The 23031-nt window shown below is 37.0% G+C and overlaps 1 protein-coding gene across 13 annotated transcripts in view; it reads right to left on the minus strand.

Annotated features, from left to right (window-relative positions):
• Positions 1-23031, minus strand: part of LOC107104026 (transcriptional enhancer factor TEF-5-like) — a 45429-nt gene that overhangs the window by 15724 nt on the left and 6674 nt on the right. For 11 of the 13 annotated variants that reach the window (XM_015403926.1, XM_015403923.1, XM_015403919.1 and 8 more), the window contains exons 1-3: positions 21934-22117; positions 21494-21608; positions 4634-4889 (exon numbers count right to left, since the gene is read on the minus strand). In XM_015403926.1, the coding sequence (XP_015259412.1) occupies positions 4634-4757 (124 nt within the window). In that variant the 5' untranslated portion in view covers positions 4758-4889; positions 21494-21608; positions 21934-22117. Of the gene's footprint in view, positions 1-4633; positions 4890-20557; positions 20660-21493; positions 21609-21933; positions 22118-23031 lie in introns of those variants that run through there. The other 2 variants (XM_015403914.1, XM_015403915.1) reach the window with 2 other exon arrangements.

Raw genomic sequence — 23031 nt, forward strand, 5'->3', positions numbered from 1 at the left:
ATAGCGTTATGGGCCCATGTTATTCCCTCTTCCCCATTAAAAAAATTGAAAAATCAAAATAATTTAAATAATCAACCAGATTAATAGGATTTTTAAATAATGGCCTGATTTAGAAATAATGAACTTGAAAATTGCAGTACAGACTCCAAAATTTACAATTTGCTAAAAGGACAACCATCTTAACACAATAATGAAGCTAAAGGCATATACAAATATGTAATATATATATCATACATTTTTTCCTTTAAGTGGATACATATTCTTTGTCAGTAAATATGTCTGTACAGAGACATATTTAAACTTCACCAGGTTAAAATTCTGCAATAAAATCTATATTAAGCACTTTTATTGTCTAATTCACTGGTTAATTAAAAAAAAAAAACAGATTAATCTCTAAGCTAAATAATCACTGGCTGCAGACCCTCATTTGAATAATTCCCTGGAGGCTGCCTGTATAAACAAGGCAGAAGCAAAAGGCTCTTAAAAATATGAAAAAAAATTATACATTGTTTTTTAAGATGCTGGCACATATAAAGCATTAATAAAAATTATACGTATATATGTACCTAACAGAAAACCAAACAAAGTGTATATTAACAGCATTATGTGACATTTTCAAAACTCAAAGAATACTTACAGCATACTAAGTGATTAATAAAACAAACTTTTCTGACATATGAGACCATAAATAAAATGTACGGTAAGAATCTGCACATACAAACCAGCCCTATGTTAGGTAAAAAATAAGTGGTCAGTTTTCAAAGAAGTATCTTTTTGTTCTTTTTTTCAGCACTTTTTTAATGAAACATTCGCCCATTTTGCCACATCTTTCCCAATCTCTTTTTCGTTTGTTTTTTAAATCTGTAGATAATAACCAATGTATTCAAACCATGTTGAAAGTGTTTCAGCAAACCACAGCAATGTTTGGAAGTTTTCTGGCATTATTGATTGTTTATCCTCTCCCAGCATGAGCTTTGTTTTTGATTTTTAAAGTCTGCAGACCAGTTGTAAGAATGGAAAAACACTGTAAAATAAATGAAATGCACCAATCGCCACGCACACCGCTGTATTTGAGAATGAAGCATGCGTACAGTAATGTAAGGTGAAATCTCTGACCTGTAGCTCAGAAACGTTTTATTTTAGTTCCTCCATGTTATCAAACTGAACACATTTAAATTAAAGAACTACTAATTCTCTCATTTATTGCGGGAGAGACATTTTGCAATGAGTGGAAAGACATTAAATGTAGTGCTATGTCTTTTGAAGGCTGGTTGCTGTTGAGGACCCCTGGCTCTAAGGGGAGCAAATGGCATTTAGGTACCATCAGATTGTACAGAGACAATTTGAAGTGAGTGCTGCTTTCGCTTTGTTCCGGTACTGCATCACACTTTTGACTCCTAATGTTGCACAATACTGCGCCAGCTTTCTTTCAGCCCTGATCTTCGCATACACACGACATTCAAAAGAAAAGCACAACAAAGCAACACGTACAAGGAGAATATAATTATTGCTTAACTCGAGGAAAATAAATTAGGGATTAAAGTTTACCCCTCTATGAAGCTCTAGACTTATGTTACTAAAGATAACTTTATTTCTCTTTCTAAATTTACATGTTTACTTCTAAAGAAATCTCCACATTATTTATCAAGAATGTAGACAACTTAATTGTGAATACAATCTTATTTATACTGACAAAAGTTAGTGTATTATTATTATTAAAAAGTACATTTGCAAAAAGGTTTTATGTAATAATAGAGTTTTGATGCATAATATGAATTTAGAGAGGAACATTTCCAGTTTCTTAACTGAATTGATTTTATTTTTGTATATAATTTATTGAGGAGGATTTAAAATTCTGGAGTGTTGCACAGACATTAAGACAAAAATATAATCTGATGTATAAATGGTCATGACTATTGCTTTGGAAGTTGTATCATATGAGTATCATTGCAAAGCATTGTGCAGTTTTGTCAAAAGCATTTACTCTGCACAAATAAAATAGTTTGCACCTGCTGTTTAGTTTGCATGTACTTTTATACAAACAAAATGTTGAGGATGCATGTTTATTACAGTGTTTTGCGGGGGGTTTGGCAAGCATTCATTTAGTGTCCTAATTGTTTTTGGTCCCCTGATTTAATCTTCACAACTTTTACCTAAATCCACACATATAAAGAGTAAGTTGCTCTGGATTGAGTTACCAAGTTTGTAGCCAATTATGTAAAAAAAGTTTGAGCTCATCCTTTCATGTTAAAAAAAATATTTGCTGGTGTTCTGTCAGTTCAGCATACACCATCAGTGGCATACATATAGTCAATGCGCGTGCATGCAAATTCTGCACCAAGTACAGAATACATAGAGGAGCTGTCAATTCCTCTTATGCAACAAAAAACAAAAACAAAATGTGAGTATTAAAATAGTCTTTTGTACTTAAATAAAGTGATACACACACATTGAGATAGTTTAAAGTTTATTTAGAGAAGTATCTAGCTGCAGCCGAATACAAAACACGTCCCATGCAAACACGCCTCCCGCCTCGCCAATCGATCTGAAAGTTTAAGTGCATAATTATCTGACAGGTTAGCTGCTATGTCAGAGTGTCATACAGCCATAAATATCGAAGTGTATGACAATCTGACGGGTTGAGTGACTGACGATCAGACAGGTTAACTGCTTTGTAGGGTTGTGAAGTGTCAAACAGAAAGTGTTGTTTTCTGTGTTTTAAAGAAGTTTAACTTTAAATTATGTTAACCTCTGACTACAACATTTTTTTTATTACACCCTGCACAAATAAACTAGCCTAGTTGACTTTCGGTATGCAATTCTGTTAAGTTTGTGTATAAACTTTCGACTACAACTTTTGGTTTAATGATATCGCTCATAAAAAAGTAGCCTAGTAGACTTCCTGTATATTACTTTCTTAAATTTTTTGCTATGCGTATGGCGATCTGACAGCGTATGCTGACTCGACAGTTTTAGAGTCAGTACGCGCTACACGTATGCTACTCTGACAGAGTATATTGAACTGACAGAACACAGGGTCTCTTCATGAAATCCAGGATATGTTTAATTTGTTTGGAGACATAAACAAAGCTTGACAGATTACACATTTACAACCTGTGATTCTTTTTTTTAATCAATAAGACTGTATTTATTCTTAGTAAACTTGAATTTTCTCATTTTAGTGCCAATATTATCCTAGGTTTTGATGTTTTTCTCCAGACGCAAACAAAATGGAATCAGCTGGTCCCTACATCAAATTATAGAGCTTCATTGTAGTAAATTTTCTGTTTCATAAACCAAAAACATATACTTCTATCAGTTAAATTAAACAAGATCATGCTAAATGTTTGTTAGAAAATACCTCGTATCAGAGCGGCTCTACCCAAGTTCAGAAAGAAAACAAAAATAGGGCAAAGAAAAATAACCACACTGACTGAGAGTATTTAGACATGTCCCTGTCCTTCAGTATCTAAATCTGTCTGACAAATGAGAGGATGAGATTCCATCTTGGGTGATTCACACCAAAAGAATCCAATCTGACGTCATAAGTGCCAAAAAGGCCTCCTGACAACAGACAATTATCTCTGAACAGAAACAACACTTCTAAAAAGCTTAGTTACAGATGCAGCAGCACAAATCTTAGTGTTTTTTTTATAGCTGGTTCACAATGGTTGCAAAAAAACCTATAGTTTCAGCCCTACAGGGATGACTTTTTGGCTCTCAATGACCAGAAAACAACACAGAAGGCTTTGGAAAAATAACGTCTAAAAACATGAGTTGCTGCTTTGTACGATCTCCATGTACGAATGCAAATTCAATCAAAAGACAACTTGAAAAGAGAACCAAAATAGACAAGTGTGATTAATTTGCTCCACCTGGATGCTAGTTATTTTGCTGGAACACATGCCAGTAACTCCATCTGGAGGTTTTAGGTGCATCAAGGGCTCAACACCTGCAATTTTATGAACATGCAGCAGGAAACAACACAACCACATGGATATTTAAAAACTTCAACAGCAGGCTATGCCAATGCAGTGTTTTGTTCTTAGGTCTTGCTTCATGCTGTGCTAATTATCTCTAATCTAACCAAGCGATCCAGGATCAAACACAACCGTTTTAACCAGTCACCCACAGGCAATGGTTTCCTAGTACTACAAGTTTAGAGAGAAAAAAACACAGATTATGGCTGTTTGAAAAAAATATAAATGTTTGAAGAGAAGAAAAGACCTGAGAATAGAAACCAGGGCATAAATAAGAAGATTCTGCAGGAACAGACTGGTGTAAATCAGGCGGGAAGATGAGCTGAGCTTCTCTCAGGATAGCAATAACCACCTCTAAAAGTGCTAGTGTGACTGGAAGAACCAGCCCGTGGGTCACAGCTCAACAGGTACAGACCTGTTAAACAGAGCTACGAGTGGAAAGAAAACACTCATCTCTGAGTTTAAGTTGTGAAAGAAGTGTGAAGGAGAGTGAAAAGTAATCCTGTTATTTCCATTCAAAGGAGAAAATACAACATTTGCCTGTTTTTTTAGAGTCAAATCACTTCATGCTTATGGCTTCTCATTATAAGCACTCCTGTTGTTTTATACCCTTGTTCTTTTTTGTTCTCGTGCTGCTCTGGCTACGTACTCACCATACATTTTCCCCTCATCTGACAGGATAATTTTCCTTCTGCCACAGGGAGGGTAGATTGCAAGGGCCTCCTGAAAACTCTGCTCGATATCTGGGCTCCAAACGCCCTCTGCGTCTCCATCCATGGTTTTGTCCTCATTTTCCCCGTCCAGCCCATCTTCTGGGCTACCGTTCGCACTCCACTCGTTGGACGCAATGGTGGCGGCTCCCCCTGGGCCCGACCCTGAGCCCCAAGATCAAAGGATCAGCAGGGAAATCTGTAGACAAAGCAGGTCAGAAGTTTTCACTTTTATCCTTTGAGTCAGCAGCACTGAGATTTTTTTTATCCAACTGACATTTTGTTATATCACATAACTCTCATAAGAAGTAAAATTTACATTTCATTTTAGACTGAAGGTTAAACCAGGTTGACATTTGCAGAATTTTTAGCCACATCTGAGCTGTACTGAGTGTACAAAATAATAATGATGGATTGTGAATAAAGGATTGTAAAGATTAGGAGTTTATAATCAACAGACAGTGATTAAAAATCTCTTGTCTGGATATTTTTTAGGATTTAATAGGTTGAATTTTCAAAGACTTAACCAGCTCATTTGTCCACTGGTTCAATTAACCTAAGTTATGCTTATCTAGAGATATTTAAAATACTTCAAAATAAAATGTTGTTGCCCTTATAGTTTTATTTGATTTAGTTCCATTCATTTTATGCAATTCACAAAATGTTTAAGAAAACCTAAATAACTGCTTTGAGTCATTGTCTTTGCAGATTTCCCTCCTCCTGAATGTAGCGAGAGCAAAATATCCCTGCATAGTATAGTTGGCTTTACAACAATCCCTCATACTGCTTGATACACTAAGAGCAAATCTAGTCAGCATTTTAGAAACTGTGCATATGAAGCCTGTGTTTGGAAAATTATCAGTGTCCTTAAACCAATAAGGAGATCTAAACTGTCAGGACTGCTGATTAAAGAAAGAATAAAGTCAAGAATAACTCATTACAACGGCAAGTTTTCAACATCTCAGTCTCTCTGCTGTTTGTGGTATTATGCCAGACTATACAGAAGATTTATAAGAACACATTACTTCTGCTCTTTAATAGCCAGCTGACTAAAAAGTCAGATGTTACTTTTGCAAAAATACCTTTCTGTTTGAACTTTCTGCCCCAACATGGTGGGACTTTTAAACAACAACCCGTCTAACAAACTCAGAATATAAGAACAAGACCTCAAACTGAGTGTCAGAGACAGAAGATTGCAGAATCCTAACACGGCTTTGCTTAAAAGCAACACTAAATTATAAACCAAGATCTACTTAAGTTTTTTGACGAAAACCAAGTAGAAAATCAGTTAAATGAATACATGATTGAAACTTTCTTGCAAACTGTCTTTTGGATGATTACAAGCCATCGTTTGTCTCAATGAGACACCAAACCAGTTGGACGACTAAGTGGAAGTTTGGAAACTTTTGCTATTTAAGCTGGACGAACAAGTTCTAAGACTGCATGAAGGCACTGATCTGAGATAACCAACCAGCAAACAAGTTAGAAGTTTTTAAACTTTTTGCTTTTAAGTATCTGATAGGAGATTCTTTGTTAAATGCTTATATGGATTATTGGTTTGTCTCTACCTCTTTTCACACTGCGCTAACCTCAAAAATGCTTTACCTATGAAAACGCAAGGAAAAGAAAAGCTGTGAGAATTCATGAGAAGTACAAGGTTAACACTTTATTTTCACAGGCTTGTTTTGATTACTACACTTTAATCTATACTATGTCTCATAAATGTTCAGATGAATTCAAGATATTTCATAAAACAAAGTTTAAAGACCCCAATAATCAGCATTGGTCTCTGAGAATGCTTGTGGTTTGGGAACTGTTTCCCCATGTGGTCGGATTATAGCTGACTGGAGGAAAAGATCTTAAGTATTTTTCAAGCTGTCTTTTCAGTTGTATTGTTTCTGTATGAAAAGGCAATGAGGTAATGATCTTTTCAGGATGTTTCTCTTTCTGTTTTAACATTTTAACAGACAATGACAAATGTCTAGTAAAATGGATAAATACAGGGAGCACATCTGAGAATGAAACATGAACCAAATGGACGTTCTGAGTTTAAAGAAAAGATTAAGACAGCCATAATGAATTCAAAGTATTTGCTATGGTTTTATTATAAGCTGTGACCTCATGAGGCAATAATTATAGGTCAGAAAGCTTTTTATCTTTTTAAATTAGCAATGAAGCATTACTTCAATGATGAAACATTATTTCTGAACAAGAAAATTAAATAGAATTATATTAGTTCTAACATATAAAACAAATCCTTTATGTTGTCTTTTTGAACTTCATCTACACAGTAATCAGTTACAGAGATATACCGCAGGAAAAACGAACTAGAAATAAGTAAAAATTTCTTAAATTAAGCGTATTTACCATTAATTTGAGTAGGTAAATGAGAGTTTGCCAATAGAATGAGTATTTTTTATTTTACTAGATAATAAGCACTTGAATTAAGAATGCAATTGTGTTTTCTTTTTTTAGGTGTAAATTTTCTTTCTTTCCATTGACAAAATGTCTCTTTTACCTCCTCAATCCAAGAACAAATGCACTTATTTTATAAGAAAAAATGACTTATCTAGATTTCGATATTTTTCCAGTGTAACAAGTCCAGTGATTTTATTTTAGGGTGACAGCATTGATACAAATAGTAAACATTTAAAAAGGTTTTATAATAAAAGTTTTATGAAAGTTTTAATTCCCTCCAACATAAATGTGGAAACAAGTTTCCATTTACGTTATAGAGGATCATGTTTTAATTCTTGGTGGATCATCTAAATAAGTGGTCGTCGTAATTGTCAATCTTTCTGGTGATCTGTTTATGTAAGTCCGTCCTACATGCTCATCCCGTTAGCTATATTGGCATAGTCATTGAAGCTCAACTTTCTCACTGTGGTTCTTTGAAAATGGCAGAGGGTCGTAAGAAAAAATGTCTACGAAGTGTATGAGAAGAAAAGAAAGGCCTCAGAAGAGGCAGATATATCCCACAATGCTTTGCGCAGAGAGCTCTCCCCACAAAGCCTTATGGGATTTGCTGGCACAGCAGCCCGCTGTCGCCATAGGCTGTCGCTACCTGACAATAATGACAAAGATGGCGCAGGCACTGCGTAGTGAAGGAGGAGTTACATGACCATTGGGGAGCAAAAAGCAATGTTCATCTGCTCTATAAAGTGATCGAGGGGTTTAGGATAGAGCGGATGTTCGAGTGTGCACAAGGAAAAACAGGCTTTTGCATGCCCATTTTTTAAAGTGGAGAAGGCGGGTCTTTTAAAAAATTTGTGAAAATCCTCGACAATACCTTTAAGCTGCAGACATTGCCATCCATAAAAAACCTTCTACATTTGCATCCCAAGAGGAAAACTAAGCACACTTTGTGAAATGTTGAGCTATATACAGCTGTTGTATTTCTCACAATTTGCCCCCATTGAATACGTACATGTGTGTTAGTATTATAAGTTTACAGTCTGGTTTTGAGTACGGAGTTACTCTCTAGTTTCAGCATCCTTTCTTTTGCAATCATCTGATTTTCTTCAACCAAATGTTTAGTGCTTCATACAAATATTCTGTGCTTTGAACTGCATACTGGTCAGATTTACCAAAGACAGGTTTAAATATCAGAACTACAGAATGTCATGTCAAAATACAAAACAAGAACATAAACAGTTTTACTAAAAAATGCTTAAACAACTATTGTGTCAGACTGAAATACCTCATCAAGGCATTTACAGCAAATACAGAAGAAGTGAAGAAGCATATAAGTCATTAGTCTCTAAAGCTTGACATATAATTTAAACAGAAGATGCTTAAGGTGTTTTCACTCCCTTTATATCCATATTGGCGATTTTGTGCAAAAAGATTAAGGTCCAACAAAGCAGTCTTCTCATTTAATGTAAGATTAACTGCAGCTACTGAACCCAAATAGACACAAGTTAACTGAGACGGTACCCTTATGACAGAGCCTTTGCAACACGATCACTCAACACTGATACTGAGCTCTCATCAGCAGCCCAAATGATCCACTGCAGACCACACAAATCACAAGGCTGGATCCCATTAGACAATAGTCCATGGCTTTAATTACAAACCATTATAACTACCTCAATTATTGAACAAAAGTAAATTTCCAGTTAAGGGTGAGCTTGTGATTTGGTAGTCTTTTGTAATCAATGTTTGTGCATAAAATGAAGAGAATAGTAAGAATGATGAATGTAAGTAGAGAGATTTAATGAAGAAAACATGTAATAATTAGTTAATATTTAACTGAGGCTCTAAAGTGGGGTCATGAAAAGTTGCTCAAATCTCTGTTACACCTTATCACATCTCATAACCCCACAAAGCAGACTTGAAACAACACAATCCTTCATTGATGTCATTCTAAAAGTAATCTTTGAATTTTAGAGCATAGCATCTGCTCAAAGTTTAAACAGTTTCGCAGTCTGGTGTGAAACTGTTTCTAAATAGATAACATGTATCAATAAGGAAACTGCAGGCGTGTGATACAGTAGCCAGTTAGGTAGTTAAAGACTGGTGGCAGGGAGAGAGAGGTAGAAAAGGCTGGCTATTGTTTATTCCAGATATAGCAGAGAACACCGCAAACCTCTTCTACACTACGAGCTGTGAAAAGCAGCAAGTAGTGCTCGGCACCACGGTCGATCTGACGACCTCGGAGGGCTCACACGAGCATGTTTGAAAGAGGTGCTGCAAAAGAGAGGCTCTTCAACGCAAGAGGGGCATGAATTCCAGACATGTCCTTATTAAGAAAGGCCTGCAAGAGCTCGCCGTTTCTCCTCCTGCCTCCCTTGTGTCAACTCAACGCCCTCCTTCCCTCCCTCTCTGCCCCCCATCCCCCTAACTCAGAAAGTCTCTACCCAAATAAGGGCAGGAGACCAGGGGATGCGTATATGGGAGGAGTGGGTTGGTTGACTGGCTGGAGAGCTGGGGAGGGAGAAAAAGGGGTGTCCGTGTGGGAAGAGAGGTGAGGGGTATTGGAAAGGGAAGGGGGTGGGGGGCAGATTGTTGTCCAATTTAGGCGTCCACTTTGGGGTCTGGAAAACAGTGGGATTGTTCCAGCTGGAATGCAACATCAGCACTGAATCCCTCCTGCTTTATGACGCTCAGAACTAAACTAAAGGGAGGGCAAAGCTATTTTTCAGTTTGTCCTCTGTGGTCGTCCCAGGGTTGAACTAAGGATACGTTTTTTTTAATAAAAGTTAAGGTCTGCCTTATAATTACACAAAGCAAAAAAACAAAAAAACTGCTTTTCTAAAGATAATAGGAAATTCTGCTTTTGTTTCTATATAAGGAAATATTTTATAAATAACAATAATAAAGTTGTTAATAAGATTGTATTTGGTTTATTTAGGTACAAAACTATAAAAGCCAATAATAATCAAAACAATGTACTTAGAGAGTTGCAAATTATTCAGAACTATTCACAATATCAATATCGTATACTTTCATAAGACCTATACTTCTTAAAACCCTATATACATACACACCTTTTCATTCGTTGGGAAGTTGCATCAAGAAATGGGTGGCACCAACATTTAAAGAGGCAACAAGTGTAGTTGCAGCTTGGTATCATGCCACTTCTGGTGAACCTGTCGTTGACCTAGATGTTAGCTAAAAAAGAACTATTGCTTTGGCGGTGTGTATTAGTGGCTAAAAAACTACTTTTCCTGCATTTTTTTTTTCTTACCTTAATTTAGCCAGAAATTTAGCCTGGCACTACCAGACTGAATTACACTCAGACTGAATTACAAATAGTGTAATTCAGTCTGGAAAACTCGACAGTCTCGACTCCTGACCAACTACCCACACAGCGATTCTATTTTTTGCTTGCACAGTAACGAAGCAATGGTTTAATGATGCCCTTTCTAATGTCCTAAGTGAGATTGCTCTAATTTTAAAACCTTAACAACAGAGAGCTTTAGTTAAATTCTGTTTTAAAAACGTATTTGCTATTCTCCGCTTGACACGTTTCACAGACTACAAAATTACGAAAACTTCTTGTAATTGTGTATTTTTTGCGTCACATCCATAGTTATCTACTTGTTTCTACCCCGATGACCCCGTTAGTCCCGGCTCTACCAGCTCTACCAGCTCTACCAGCTGTTTACCAGACTGCTACGCTTCCTATACATCAAATCAGTTGGGCTGGCCAGGCTACCAGTAAATCCCACTGAAATTCAGAATCTCTTTTACAAGAGCGACCTGGCCAAGTTAGGAGCCAAATCACAACAAATGCATACATAACAAAAAATAATATTTTCATGATAAAAGGAAGTAAGAGAATTTAGAAAGAAAATGTGAATAGTGAACGTAGAGGTGATCATGCTATGCGTCAAATCACCACTCCCTGATCGGAGAAAGTGGGCGTGTCATTTACTCTGCAGGTGTGTTGCCTTCCAGGCAGTTGCTTTCTGGAGGGGATGTGTAACCATTGCTCTAAGTAGCTCTAAGTAACAGTGGTTGGGTTCTAATCTTTCAGTTCTACTGGAATCGTTCACGTTTTTCATCCCTAGATTTGATGCCAAATCCGGCAACGGAAAATAGATGCTGCCTAATATCAACAAAGAAGAAATCGCACAAGTGTGTGCACAACCATTTTTTTTTAGCAGCATCATTCGAAAGTGTGGGTTATAATTAATGAAATAAATGATGACTTAGCTATCTGCGACACTGGCAAAGGGATTATGTTATACAAAGGACGGCCAAGATAAACAATCCCGGACTCAGGAAGAGAGCATCATCTTTGACCTGCTGCTCTTTTGTTGCAAAGTAGTCTCCCAAAGGAATTTGTTCCTCCTCTTAATTCTTAGCGCACCTTCAGCAGGGAGATGGGTATGTACGTATACATAATTAACTTCCTTTATTTAGTTCATTTGTGATCTGTTTTACATCATAAGACTCACTAACTGAACAATGGAATATGAAATCTGAGGATACACATTGTGTGGGGATGACTTCCTGCTGTATTGCTTTTTCCTTCAGCTCAGACACTCAGTCTAGGCCCAAACCGCAGTCAGAATCAGGTGAACAAAATAATGAAATTGTCTTATATGACATAAGTATCTGTGGAATCACAAACTGGATAAAGTAAATGTATTTTATGAAGTTTTCAAAAAAATTTGCCCTGTGAAAGTATAACCCTAGAAAAGAACATCAATATAATTTACATGAGAGTTCACAGGTTTGATATTTATATACTGTTTGAAAATAACAATAACTTATAGCAATGTTTACAGAAAGTTACATTTCCAAGTGATTACATCTCATTGAGAAGTTCAGACCTTTTCATCCACACAGAACTGTTAGTGGGCTAATTTTTAATGTAAGTTTTTTTATCATTTTTGTGGCAAATCTTAATCCAGAATCGATAGGAACAGGAACCTAAACCAGGAATCAGAATCGTTCAAATTCAAACGATGCTTTTCGTTTTTAAGGGGGGTCCTTCTTAGTGAGCAGAATTCACAACTTAAACATACATGATGAAGCAAAATACCACTTTGGGCATATTTTTGATAAAGGAATAGCATTCTAACATATTTAAAAACTCAAAAAAGTTGATTTAGCATGATATAGGCACTTAAATACAGTAATTAAAATAACTTCACCTCGTTGTAATTTTAAGAACTTCCATTCAAACCCCATGTGTTAAACATTTGATGGGAGGGTTTCTTAAATTTCCAGACTGAATCACAAATTGCTTAACAAAAAGAAAGGGAAAAAAAAAAAATCAATAACTCACCTCCCCTCCCACTCTCTGGGAGTCACGCCATGAGACTCTGAGACCAACACACATCAGAATTCCAATGTGCAGCAGGAATGTAAATAATGCTGTAAAGCTATGCTCCTTGTACATTCACTGAAACAGCACCATTCATGCACCGAAATCCCTCTTCCTATTTTCCCAGCGAGGACTGGAGCGATCACATTGCAGTCGGTTTTCAGCAATCGGCTTATCTCTGCTTCAAATTTAACTACGGAACGGCCAGAGCTGTGCAGAGTTTCCTTGCTGATTCCTAGACTGGACTGTGTTCTAATGAATTCCAGTAATTCAAATGAGTCATTCTGAGGCTGCCGGGTCATATGCAGGAAAACTGTCAATCCGGTCTAAATAAGGGATACGATTCCTTTGGATAAACAAAAGAAATCAAACACAGTATTCAGATAAAAGTAACAACTATGAAAAACGATTTAGTGAAAATGCTAATTTTCAGGTTGTAAGGAGGTTTATAGGGGACCCAAATGCAGAGACGGACGCTGAGGTGGTTTCTTGAAGATTTAATGACGATTGGTGGCAACAGAAGTATAAATCCACACACCGCCGTCGACTTTGTGACCTAAAGATTTAACGCATATGCGTTATTTTAAAGGATTCCTCAGGTCAATATACAGCGCTTGACACTATCAATGCCATGAGCAGGGCTCCCCTCTTGAAATACCACCTATGTAAGTTGGAAGAAGATGGATGTCTTTAGCCAGGTCATGTGACCTGGAATAACATATCACTTTATGGCCACAGGCTCTTATATAGTAATGGAGCCAAGTCTTTTGCCTATGCTCAACTACTACTCATAGCTGAGGCAAGTAAAAAGTTTAAACCTTCTCAGGAGGCTAAAAAGAGAAAACGTGAAAGGGATCGTGCCTGAGAAAAACCAACAGTCGACCTTGGAGAGGAGTGTGTCCGTTGGTGCAGGCCAACAGAAGAAGCCGGATGTAAAACCAATTCTCTTTTCTCAACTTTATTAGACTGGTAAATTAACACTTTGCTCCTAGTATACAGTCATATATCTTTGTTATTATTTTCATTGTTTATTAAAAGTAACATACGGCCAGAGAAAGCTAGTAGGCTACAAACAAAAGCTAAGAGAGGAGCCCAGTCCGACCCAGTGGTTATTCACTGGAGCTCCACCACTGGTCCTCCGTGCTGTGTAGCCTGGCCTTCCCCGGAGGAGCACCATCGTTTTTCACACACTCCGAGCTGAACCTAGAAGCCTAGCATGGTCCCCAATCAAAAGACACAGTAGGTTGCCCAGCTGACTGTTGACTTTTACTACAATGCTGCGTCCCTTGTGGCTACTAAGGGCGCTAGACGTGAAAGTTACAAGTCGCCGATTGTGGCCAAAGGTTACATGGTGTGCCTTTAAGGAACACAGGAAGCAGAAAAAAAGAGGAACACATTAGTTAGGGAAGGAATGAAGAGAATCGAGCAAACAGTAACTGCAGAGGATGAGTATAAATACCTATAAATACAGAACAAAGAATGGAGTAATCAACTGATTGGAAGCAGGTGTGGAGAGAAGGATCTACAAGGGAAAGGAGAATGGCACAAGGGGGTACCAGAGAGTAAACAAGAAATACATAAGAACTTCAAAAAAAAAAAAGGAAAACAACCAGAATGACACAAAATGAAAATGAAACCAATTACCTAAGAAACACAGAATGGCAAAAGTCTAAGCGTAACAGAAAACTCAAAAAGAAAACTTGAACTGCACCAAAAAGCCCAGAAAGGGCAGAATCTTGACACAATTATTGTCAATTCTTCCCCCGAACACAAACACAGTCTTGGTGCTTTCAAACTGAATAAAGTTCCATCTCATTGTTTTTTGATACGGTTATTGCTCCATTGCATCTGAATTTATGCTCCAATACATGCAACCACTCCCCAATCTAATGTTTGAAGAAAATGAGACAAAATAAATCTTGAGCCAGCAAACATTTAACAAAGATCAGGACACAGTATAGATATAAGGCAAAATTCTCACCACAAGAACCATGAGAGCCAACTGAGCCAAACAAGAGGTATGACTCACTCTGACATATGATGAGTGCAATAGGTTACTTTTAAGCTTAGGGCTTTTCTGATTTTCTCCTACACTTAAAAGAGACTTCAACATTTTGCTGTATATATCAAAAAACTTGGCTAATGGAAATTGAGAGAAAGATTAAGAGGCTACAAAGACCCATACAGGATATTAAACCATTAAAGAAATATTTGATAGGAAAACGAAAAATGGGCTAATAACCAAGAATATTTAGAAAGCACATCCAAAGGTCACAAATAAGTACGTTTTTAATCTTGATTTAAAGCAACTTAGGGTTAAATGTTGTGATTTGGTTGCAGTTTTCCAAGTTTACTTCAGATTTGTGGAGAATAAGAACAAAAAGCTGCTTTTCAAGTTTGGTTCTGGGTTAGCGGAGTAGATCTAAGCAAAAAGGCATAATTGATCTATGCGGTTAATCCGCTGTCAGCAAGTCTGTAATGTATTTTGGTGCAAAAAAACAGTTAGCAAATTATAGACTTACAGAAGTATTTTAAAGTATATTCTCTGAGAGATGGGAAGCCAGGGAAACAATGTAAGCACTGGGATGATGTGCTCCACTTTCATAGTACTAGTCAGGACACAGGCAGCAGTATTCTGGATCAGCTGCAGCTGTCTGATCATCTTTTTTAGGTAGACCGGTAAAGACACCATTGCACTAATCAATTTTATAAAAATAATTTTTTAACCTTGTTCTGAGACATTAATCCTTTAATCCTGGAAATGTTCTTTAGGTAATTGAAGGCTGATTTAATCTTCATCTTCGAATTCTCTTTCTTCCTTTATCTCTGGTCCAAAAATTATTACTTCACATTTGTTTTTTTTAACATAGAAAATGAAGATGAGCTCATAACATTTTTATCTGCTGTCTGATCTTCCAGTTTCAATATTCTTTAGATACACAGAATACAACTTAATTACAACCTTAGGGTAAACTTGGAAGCATTACAACAACTACATGCAAATATTGAGCATCATAAAAAATTATGTGCTACCACTAACTTGATAAAGCTAACTTTTATACATTAAACAAAAAATCAGTGGGAAATTTCAATATGATGCATTAGGATGTGTTCATTACAGTACTTCAGTACTTTAATGAATGTTTCATAAGTACTTTCAGTACTTATGAAACATCATCCTTTTATGTCCCTCAAATCTGTTTCAATTTCTTTAATAATTTAGTTGTATTATCCTTTATACTAAACAGAGTAGAAATTGTGGAAATATGGAGACTTTCATTTATTTCTTTAATGAATAAAGTAGTGTAATAAGGCATACCCACTGCCTGAATATATATTTGACATTATAAACTAAAACAGTCCATCTATTGCCTTCTGTTTTGTTTTAAAGCAAAAATTGAGCATAAAGGTTATTTAGGTCACATTGGGGTTGTCTTTATATGTCAAACATGCCTGATGTATATGAATGCAGTATGAAGATCCTCTCTTATCAACAGAGATGCTCTGACTTGTATCTCATGCATGTATGGAGTTTAAGCTGATTTGATGCTGCAGATACGCATTTGGATGCCAGCAGCTTTTTCTCCTGTACCATTTCACCAGTTGTTTTAATCATTTAAGTTCAAAGAGAGTTTAATATCTTGCTACTGTTAAAATGACCATATGCTGACAAAGTTTTTTCTTTTTTTTTTTTTTTTTATACAGCTGCATAAGAAACACAGATGTTCCCAAATAGTTGTGTTAAGTGATTGCTGGGAATCCTCTCTGTTTTAGTTTGGTGTCACATTTTAATGTTGTGTGCTTCACACTAATTTGTGCACCCAGTCCCATCTATAAATATTATGTGTAAAAGAAGAGAGCAGTCCTCCGTTGAAAAACAGAAATGCAAACCAATGAATCAGCGATTGAGGTCATGAAAAAGTACCAGGCACAAGAAAACATTAGATAAAAAGAAACAAAACTAAAATACATCGAAATGTAGAAAAAAATCATGTTGCTTAATCAGATCTAATGGTTTAATAATTAAAACTAGTAAAAGCAAGGGGATCATAAAAAACAAAACAGTATTATAATTATTGCGAAATATATTACTGCCGATCATTACAGATCACCACAAAAACAGCTTCTTCCCATGTGCTGCTAGCCTCATCAACAAGGCCCAGGTCCCCAATTAACACTTGATCCTTGAAAATAAGACCTTCACACATTAAGATACTATTTATTTTTAGTTCATACGATTGGTATAGTTTTCATTTCTGCCAGGTTGTCCTTTCTGTGCAATAAGTCAAACCATTCTTCTGTAGTTTATCATTATTTTTATACAATTAGCATTGATTTATTCCACATTTATTTATGTGTACTGTATATTTATCTATGTATAGTACCTAATCATCAAAGTATTTTGTTATGAGAATAAAACAATATATTATAAATACAAAAATATTTCAACTGAGAAAAACAGTGTGTTCACTACTTATTTCACCGTCTAAATATCACATTCTAAGTAATGATTTGATCTCAAAATATGAATTTCAGTTAATGACTTAGATTAATTTTTAATGGTATTCCAATCATTTTAGATGAGCCTGTCTGCACTTTATTTACATCATGATGTTAAACAGAAACAAACTCTTTACTTAAAGATTTGTTTTGCTTAGCGTTTCATTGTATAACTATAAAAGCTGTAAAAGTAGATTTATCTGCTTTCTCTAAAGAAATCCCTGAAAACTAATTTTCTTTAACTCCTTTGCAAAAACTATGAGAACAGTTTCCTATTTACCTATCTGTATACCTCCACCAGCGGGACTGCAGGTCCTGAAGTAGATTGCAAGCAGAGTTGTTTCAAAACTGCCTCTTCTAATGTTGATCCTTCATACTTGTTCTCCTTTCATGTCTCTCCTGTCAGATTGTATATTCCTTGTTCTAGCTGCTAACCGCTGCACAACACGATTTGTTCCTGTCTTTAGAAATTCAGCTTTTGTTTAGTTGCTGTAGGGCTCGTGACAGTTCTTGGCAAAAAACAGACCGCTGCTGGCAGTCAGACCCCCCCCTGTTTAGCTGGGACTTAAATGCACCTCTGACAAACGTCTGAGTTTACACACAGCAACAAATCTCTGCCTAAAAACGACTCCACATGAGAACTGCACGTCCAGTCAAGGTTTAGAGGGTCTCACAGATGCAGTCGATGCGCTTCGTCACAGCAAGACCCTGTAACACACAGCCATGGCCACACAAACACACATTTGAAGCGGGGGAAACAACAGGTCCTGGCAACATAAGGAGCAGCTGCTCGCTAAGGTCAGATTACAGATAAAGGAAACATTTTAGGTTGCAGGCCAGAAAAGCTGCACTGATAACAGCTATACTGCTTCTGACATACAGACTTTGCAGGTTTTCAGCAAAAACCACATTTTCTGAAGCACAGTTGTTCATTTAGGACATGTGCTCGTGACATCACAAGCACCCTCTTTGAAAAAAAAAAAAGAAGAAAAAAAAAAAGAGTCATCACCCTTCCTTTTGCCTCCTGCATCTGTATATGGCCCTAATAAATTCTCTCCAGCTCTTCCAATAACTTCCTCCTACTTCCTATCTGGCACGGCGCTCAGGAAACAATCAGAGCTGCGAGCTAGAGTGCTGGACAGCCAGCAGCTCACACGGCAAGAGGCAGAGGGAAAATCTGAGACATGCTCATCACCACACACACACACACATACACACAACATATGCGCCACTTGTCAAGTCAAACATTTGCAGTCTGATACCAGCTGTGAGCCCAAAGAAAACAATGGCCCTCAGCATAATCTGTTGCATGCAAGGATCATCATCCACAGCTTCAGTGCAACATAAAAAAAGGCCGGACTCTTTATAAATGTTGAAGCTGAACTTAGAAAATCAATTATAGACTCCTTTTAATTTTTATATCATTCTTAATATCCCTGAAAGTGAAAAAAGTGCTAAAGCAAGGGGGAAGGCATCACAAGTCAAAGCAGAGATCCATCTTACCCCTCTATTTGTTTTATTTGAATAGCTGATGCTCTTGGCTATGTGGTCTACAGCCCACTGTCGTGCTTTCAAACAATTCGTGTTAAATCTAGCTGAAAATGGAGAGACTGACACAAACTAAGCCGCAGGGCCTTTTTTCCCCCTCCAACAGCCTGAATCAGCATTCTAATCGGAAATTTTCCAAGGAACGTAGCGGAGAAGCAATTCTACCCTGAATTGGTCATTTTGTGGTAAAGGGAGCGGTCACAGGCCATAATCTGTGAAACCTTTAAGACATGCAGCAGAATGCACTTTGCCAATAATTCATCTGACTGCATAATTTGAGGCATTAAGAGTAGCCACGGTTTTTATCAGTGTCATATGCGGGACGATTTTGCAAGGAAAACTGCAACTGAACACAAAAAGCAAGGTGAAGTTTTAGTGCTGTTTCACTTCTGATGCTTCTGTGATCCTCCTGAATATGACGGAAATTGTGAACACTGTGCTGCAGAAAAGAGATCATCAACCCCCACCTAAAACACTCAGCACAGCAGGATTAAAGGAGTTTCACATGAGTGCCCTTGGGTCACTGGAGCTCCACAAAGATGCAACAGCCACACGTAGAAACCCTCACACTTTTAAAGCACGAGGCAGACTCAAGGTAGGAGTCGGCCTCCTGTTGTCTGTATGGAGGCTGGGATTGCTGTAGACATTTTCCTACATGCCTTACTTCTTTTGACCACCATCTTTTGGTATATATCAGTCCAAGCAGTTGGTCTCCAGAGAAAGAACAACTAAAACATTTAACAAGTTGTGGACAGCTGACACAAAGAGCACACTGTTCTAGGCCACTCCTCGGCTCCTCCCCTGAGCAGCCTGAACAAGAGGCCAGAAAGCTTATCTGTGAAAACCTGATGGTTTGGAAGCTATATAAACATATGCAGTGCATGAATGTTAATAAAAACATAATAAATGGTGTTTGAGATGAAATTGGGACAAAATATGAACCTTTTTGCTTAGAATTGTTTCACTTATTTTATCAAAGTGTGCTCATTAAATAGCTGATGTTACATTGTACTCTTAATAAACTATCATATTCTAAATTGTCACTAAGAGGTGAAGGCTTTCCTCCTGTTTCTTCACAGTACAAACAGAAGTAGGGTTGATTTGCTCATTTCTGTCCCAGCATGGAGGTTAGTGTCCACTATTTGGACAAGCCCTTCTGGGGACGGTGCTAAAAGGCAGCCGATCCCTGCACAAATGGGCACCAGCTCATTAGCTCGTCTTCTGTGGGTTTAGCAAAAGACGAGTGAAGCAGCTACTGACCGTCAGCAAAGCTGCAACCAAAGCAAACGTAACGCAGAGCAGGGAGAAGATGTATCTCCATGTGGGAATAAACCCAAAACCATGACTTATTTGCAAAACAATTTATTCACGGTTTGCAATTATGTATGAAATCAGGATTTTCCTTTTTTGTACCCAAATAGAGGAACACATGGTCATTAACTTGCTTTGATAAACAACCTGAAGAAACACAGCTGGGGCAGGAGAAATGGAAAACAGACACTCTGAAGCGATACTAACTCAAGTAATCTAATTGACCTCTGCAACCGCAGAGCTGTAAAACTTTCTCCTTTGCATTTAACTCCCACAAAGCAACAGAGCAAATACATCAAATCTGCAAAGGCTGAGAAACTTTAGACTGCATGCAGGAAGAGAAAGGACCACATTGTATATGCAGAGGCCCAACATATTCATGCTGCCTAAAAACAAACAGAGAATCTGTCGGAGCAGCAAAAATACTTAATAGCTTCCAGATTTTACTCATCAGAAGCAAATCCATTATTGAGCATCCTAAGTAGGTCTCATGTATAGAGAAGCAATTGTTTTCACACATTTCCCCCTGGAAAATACAGGCTGTAACTTAACATCACATTTACATTAAAACATAGAGGTGGTAAGTGATATTTCTTTAACAAAATGACTTTTATGAAGATCAATTGCCACTCAAAAGAAAAAATGAGTTTAACATTCATATACAGCCAATGTAATAATTGAAATAGTAAGAAAAAAAACAACTTATTGATGGAGTATTTAAAGCATACGTCACACGGAGGGTTGAAAGGATCTTCTCCTTAGAGTTACCAACTTGACGGACTGCATTCTGCTTCCGAGTTAAACCTGTTGGCTGTCAGTGATTCAACTGTGGAGCTCTTATGACTGCACAAAGGAGGAATGCTGTCTTGTACAGTTTCTATGAGGTTCAAAAGATAAAACTCTGTCCAAATTGGTTGCTGCACTAATGTAACCTGAACCGAGAGTAAGAACTTACTGAGAGGACAGGTGTTGCCTGAGGTTGGATCTAATTATACAATTAGCCAGTTGCATATCCATGCATCTCACATCCCTACATATGAATTATGTTCTTAGTAGGACTTTGCAGATGACATGGTTTAAAAGTTCATGCAAGAAAATTCAGAAAAACTGAGTGTCTTATTAGAAAAGCAATGATATAACTTCAGATAAAACTTGAAGATTTAAAAAAGGAGGGTTTACTTAATAATATGACATCAGAAATGGCATATAAGCATATAAGAAAAACGAAGTTCTACATTTCATAAATGAACCAAGCTTTAATCCTGATCACTGTGTTTTATTAAATAAACTGCTACTTACATTGTAACTCTGCATTTATTGATATAAACAGGATGAAAAATATTAAGATATGCTTTAAAATGAAAAAAGAGATTAAATAATAAAACATTGTGTTTAGGATAATCCTATAGTAAACATGTTGAAAAGGAAACACTGTGTTTGTGTTTCCTATCTTTGTTTGCAATCTGAACAGAACCGGAGGAACTCAAAGGAGAGAGTAAGAGCTTTTGGGTAAAACTTGTAGATAGATATAGGGTCTATATTTATTTTCAAATGTTTAATAATCTAAATGCCTTGAGATTAAAAATCCATTTATAACTTTTTTGTTTTTTTTTTAATTTTCCGTGGAAATCCTGCTCTGAGTCCGATGAGGACCTTTGATTTACCTTTTGGATGCAGAGGTCCAAACCAGTCCCAAGTTATTCCTCCAAATGGTGTCTGCCTCTCCTTGGAATAACTGCTGAAATCCTCGCGTCTGGAAGTGTTGGATTCAGCTTGGAACTGCGCGCAACAGAAAACAGAAAACATATTTACACGGTTCTCCTGCGTCAAAGAGAGAAACTTTTTTTTCCTCCAATATAAATTGTGCCAATAAGCGGACATCTGGTGTAAATAGGACTGAAACAGGCTGTCAAAGATGCCCCTGCTCTCTGGGAAAGTCAAACACAATCGTGTATCAATCTCCACATATTTCCCTTCCCTCCCAGCTCCGCGGAAAAATGTGAAAAATGACAATGATCTGAAAACTTCACCGAGTCAAGCGGCATGAAAAATCTCCCCTCTAAAAGCTGACAACAGAAACAGGGAACTTTTTTAAACAACTTACCTTTTTTTTTTTTATTACGCACTCTCCCTATTCTTCCCAGTGAAGCCACTTGCGCTTTTTAGTAACTTTGTTATAATTTGGCGCCTTGTTGTTTTCCGTAATATTTGTCAGAGGTTTGACAGTATAAGTGGAATGTTAAGTATGACTTTGGTATGAAATCAACGCACTACACTGGAAAACGAAGGGGGAGGGGAAAGAAAGAGTTTTCAAGGAGGAGCCATTGGTGCGCGTCAATCAACAGGCTCATGGGGCCGAGACTGTGCTGCAGGCCGCGCCCACAAATCACTGAGGGCTTCCTCTCCTCAAACCTGTCTGACAGAGCACATACAGTCCTGTTTCTGTTAAGAAAAAAAAATATATAAAACTTCCTCAAGGGAACATGCATCAAACCTTAACATGTCTATAACAGAAAGCGATAAAGAATAAAACGCGACTTATAGGGAAAAGGGACCCGGCAGATATGTGGAGCAAAACAAATAGTTCAGGCTTTAGTGTAAATTAAATCATTGACTAAACTTTAACTTTAAAGAGTCAGTGATATAAAAAAAATCAATTTTGAAAAGCTTCACCAAGTTGAAAATGTGACACTCATCTGATAACTTTTAAAATAAAAGGGTGTTGGGGGAACACAAGTTTACCAGCAATTACTTCTTGATGCGGGACAAAAACAAAACAACTGTTACTCTGTTTCCTGGTTAGCTTCTTGTTAATTTTTAAATTGGCTCCTGTTAGTCTGTATACACTGTGTGCAGCAATATTAGAAAAGTTGTATTGTTGAGGATTATTTTTATTATCGGTCTACAATTGTGTTCTCAATCAGCCCCAAAACTCATTAATATCAAAGTTTCATATTTTTGGAAGTTCATGTGTTTGTTTTGTTTATATTTGGCCATTTTATGAGGATGTCTGTGTGCAGGTAAATATTACTGTGCAGAATTATTAGGCAATGTAATAAAAACAAATATATACCCAGCTCGCTTGTTTGTTTTCACCAGGTAAACCAATATAACAACTCAAAATTCAGAAATAAACATTTTCGACATTTGAAAACAAACAAACAAATTAGTGACCAATATAGCCACCTTTCTTCACCCTGAT

Source organism: Cyprinodon variegatus, unplaced genomic scaffold (genome assembly GCF_000732505.1).
Source record: "Cyprinodon variegatus isolate N-32 unplaced genomic scaffold, C_variegatus-1.0 Scaffold1595, whole genome shotgun sequence".
NCBI lineage: Eukaryota > Metazoa > Chordata > Actinopteri > Cyprinodontiformes > Cyprinodontidae > Cyprinodon > Cyprinodon variegatus.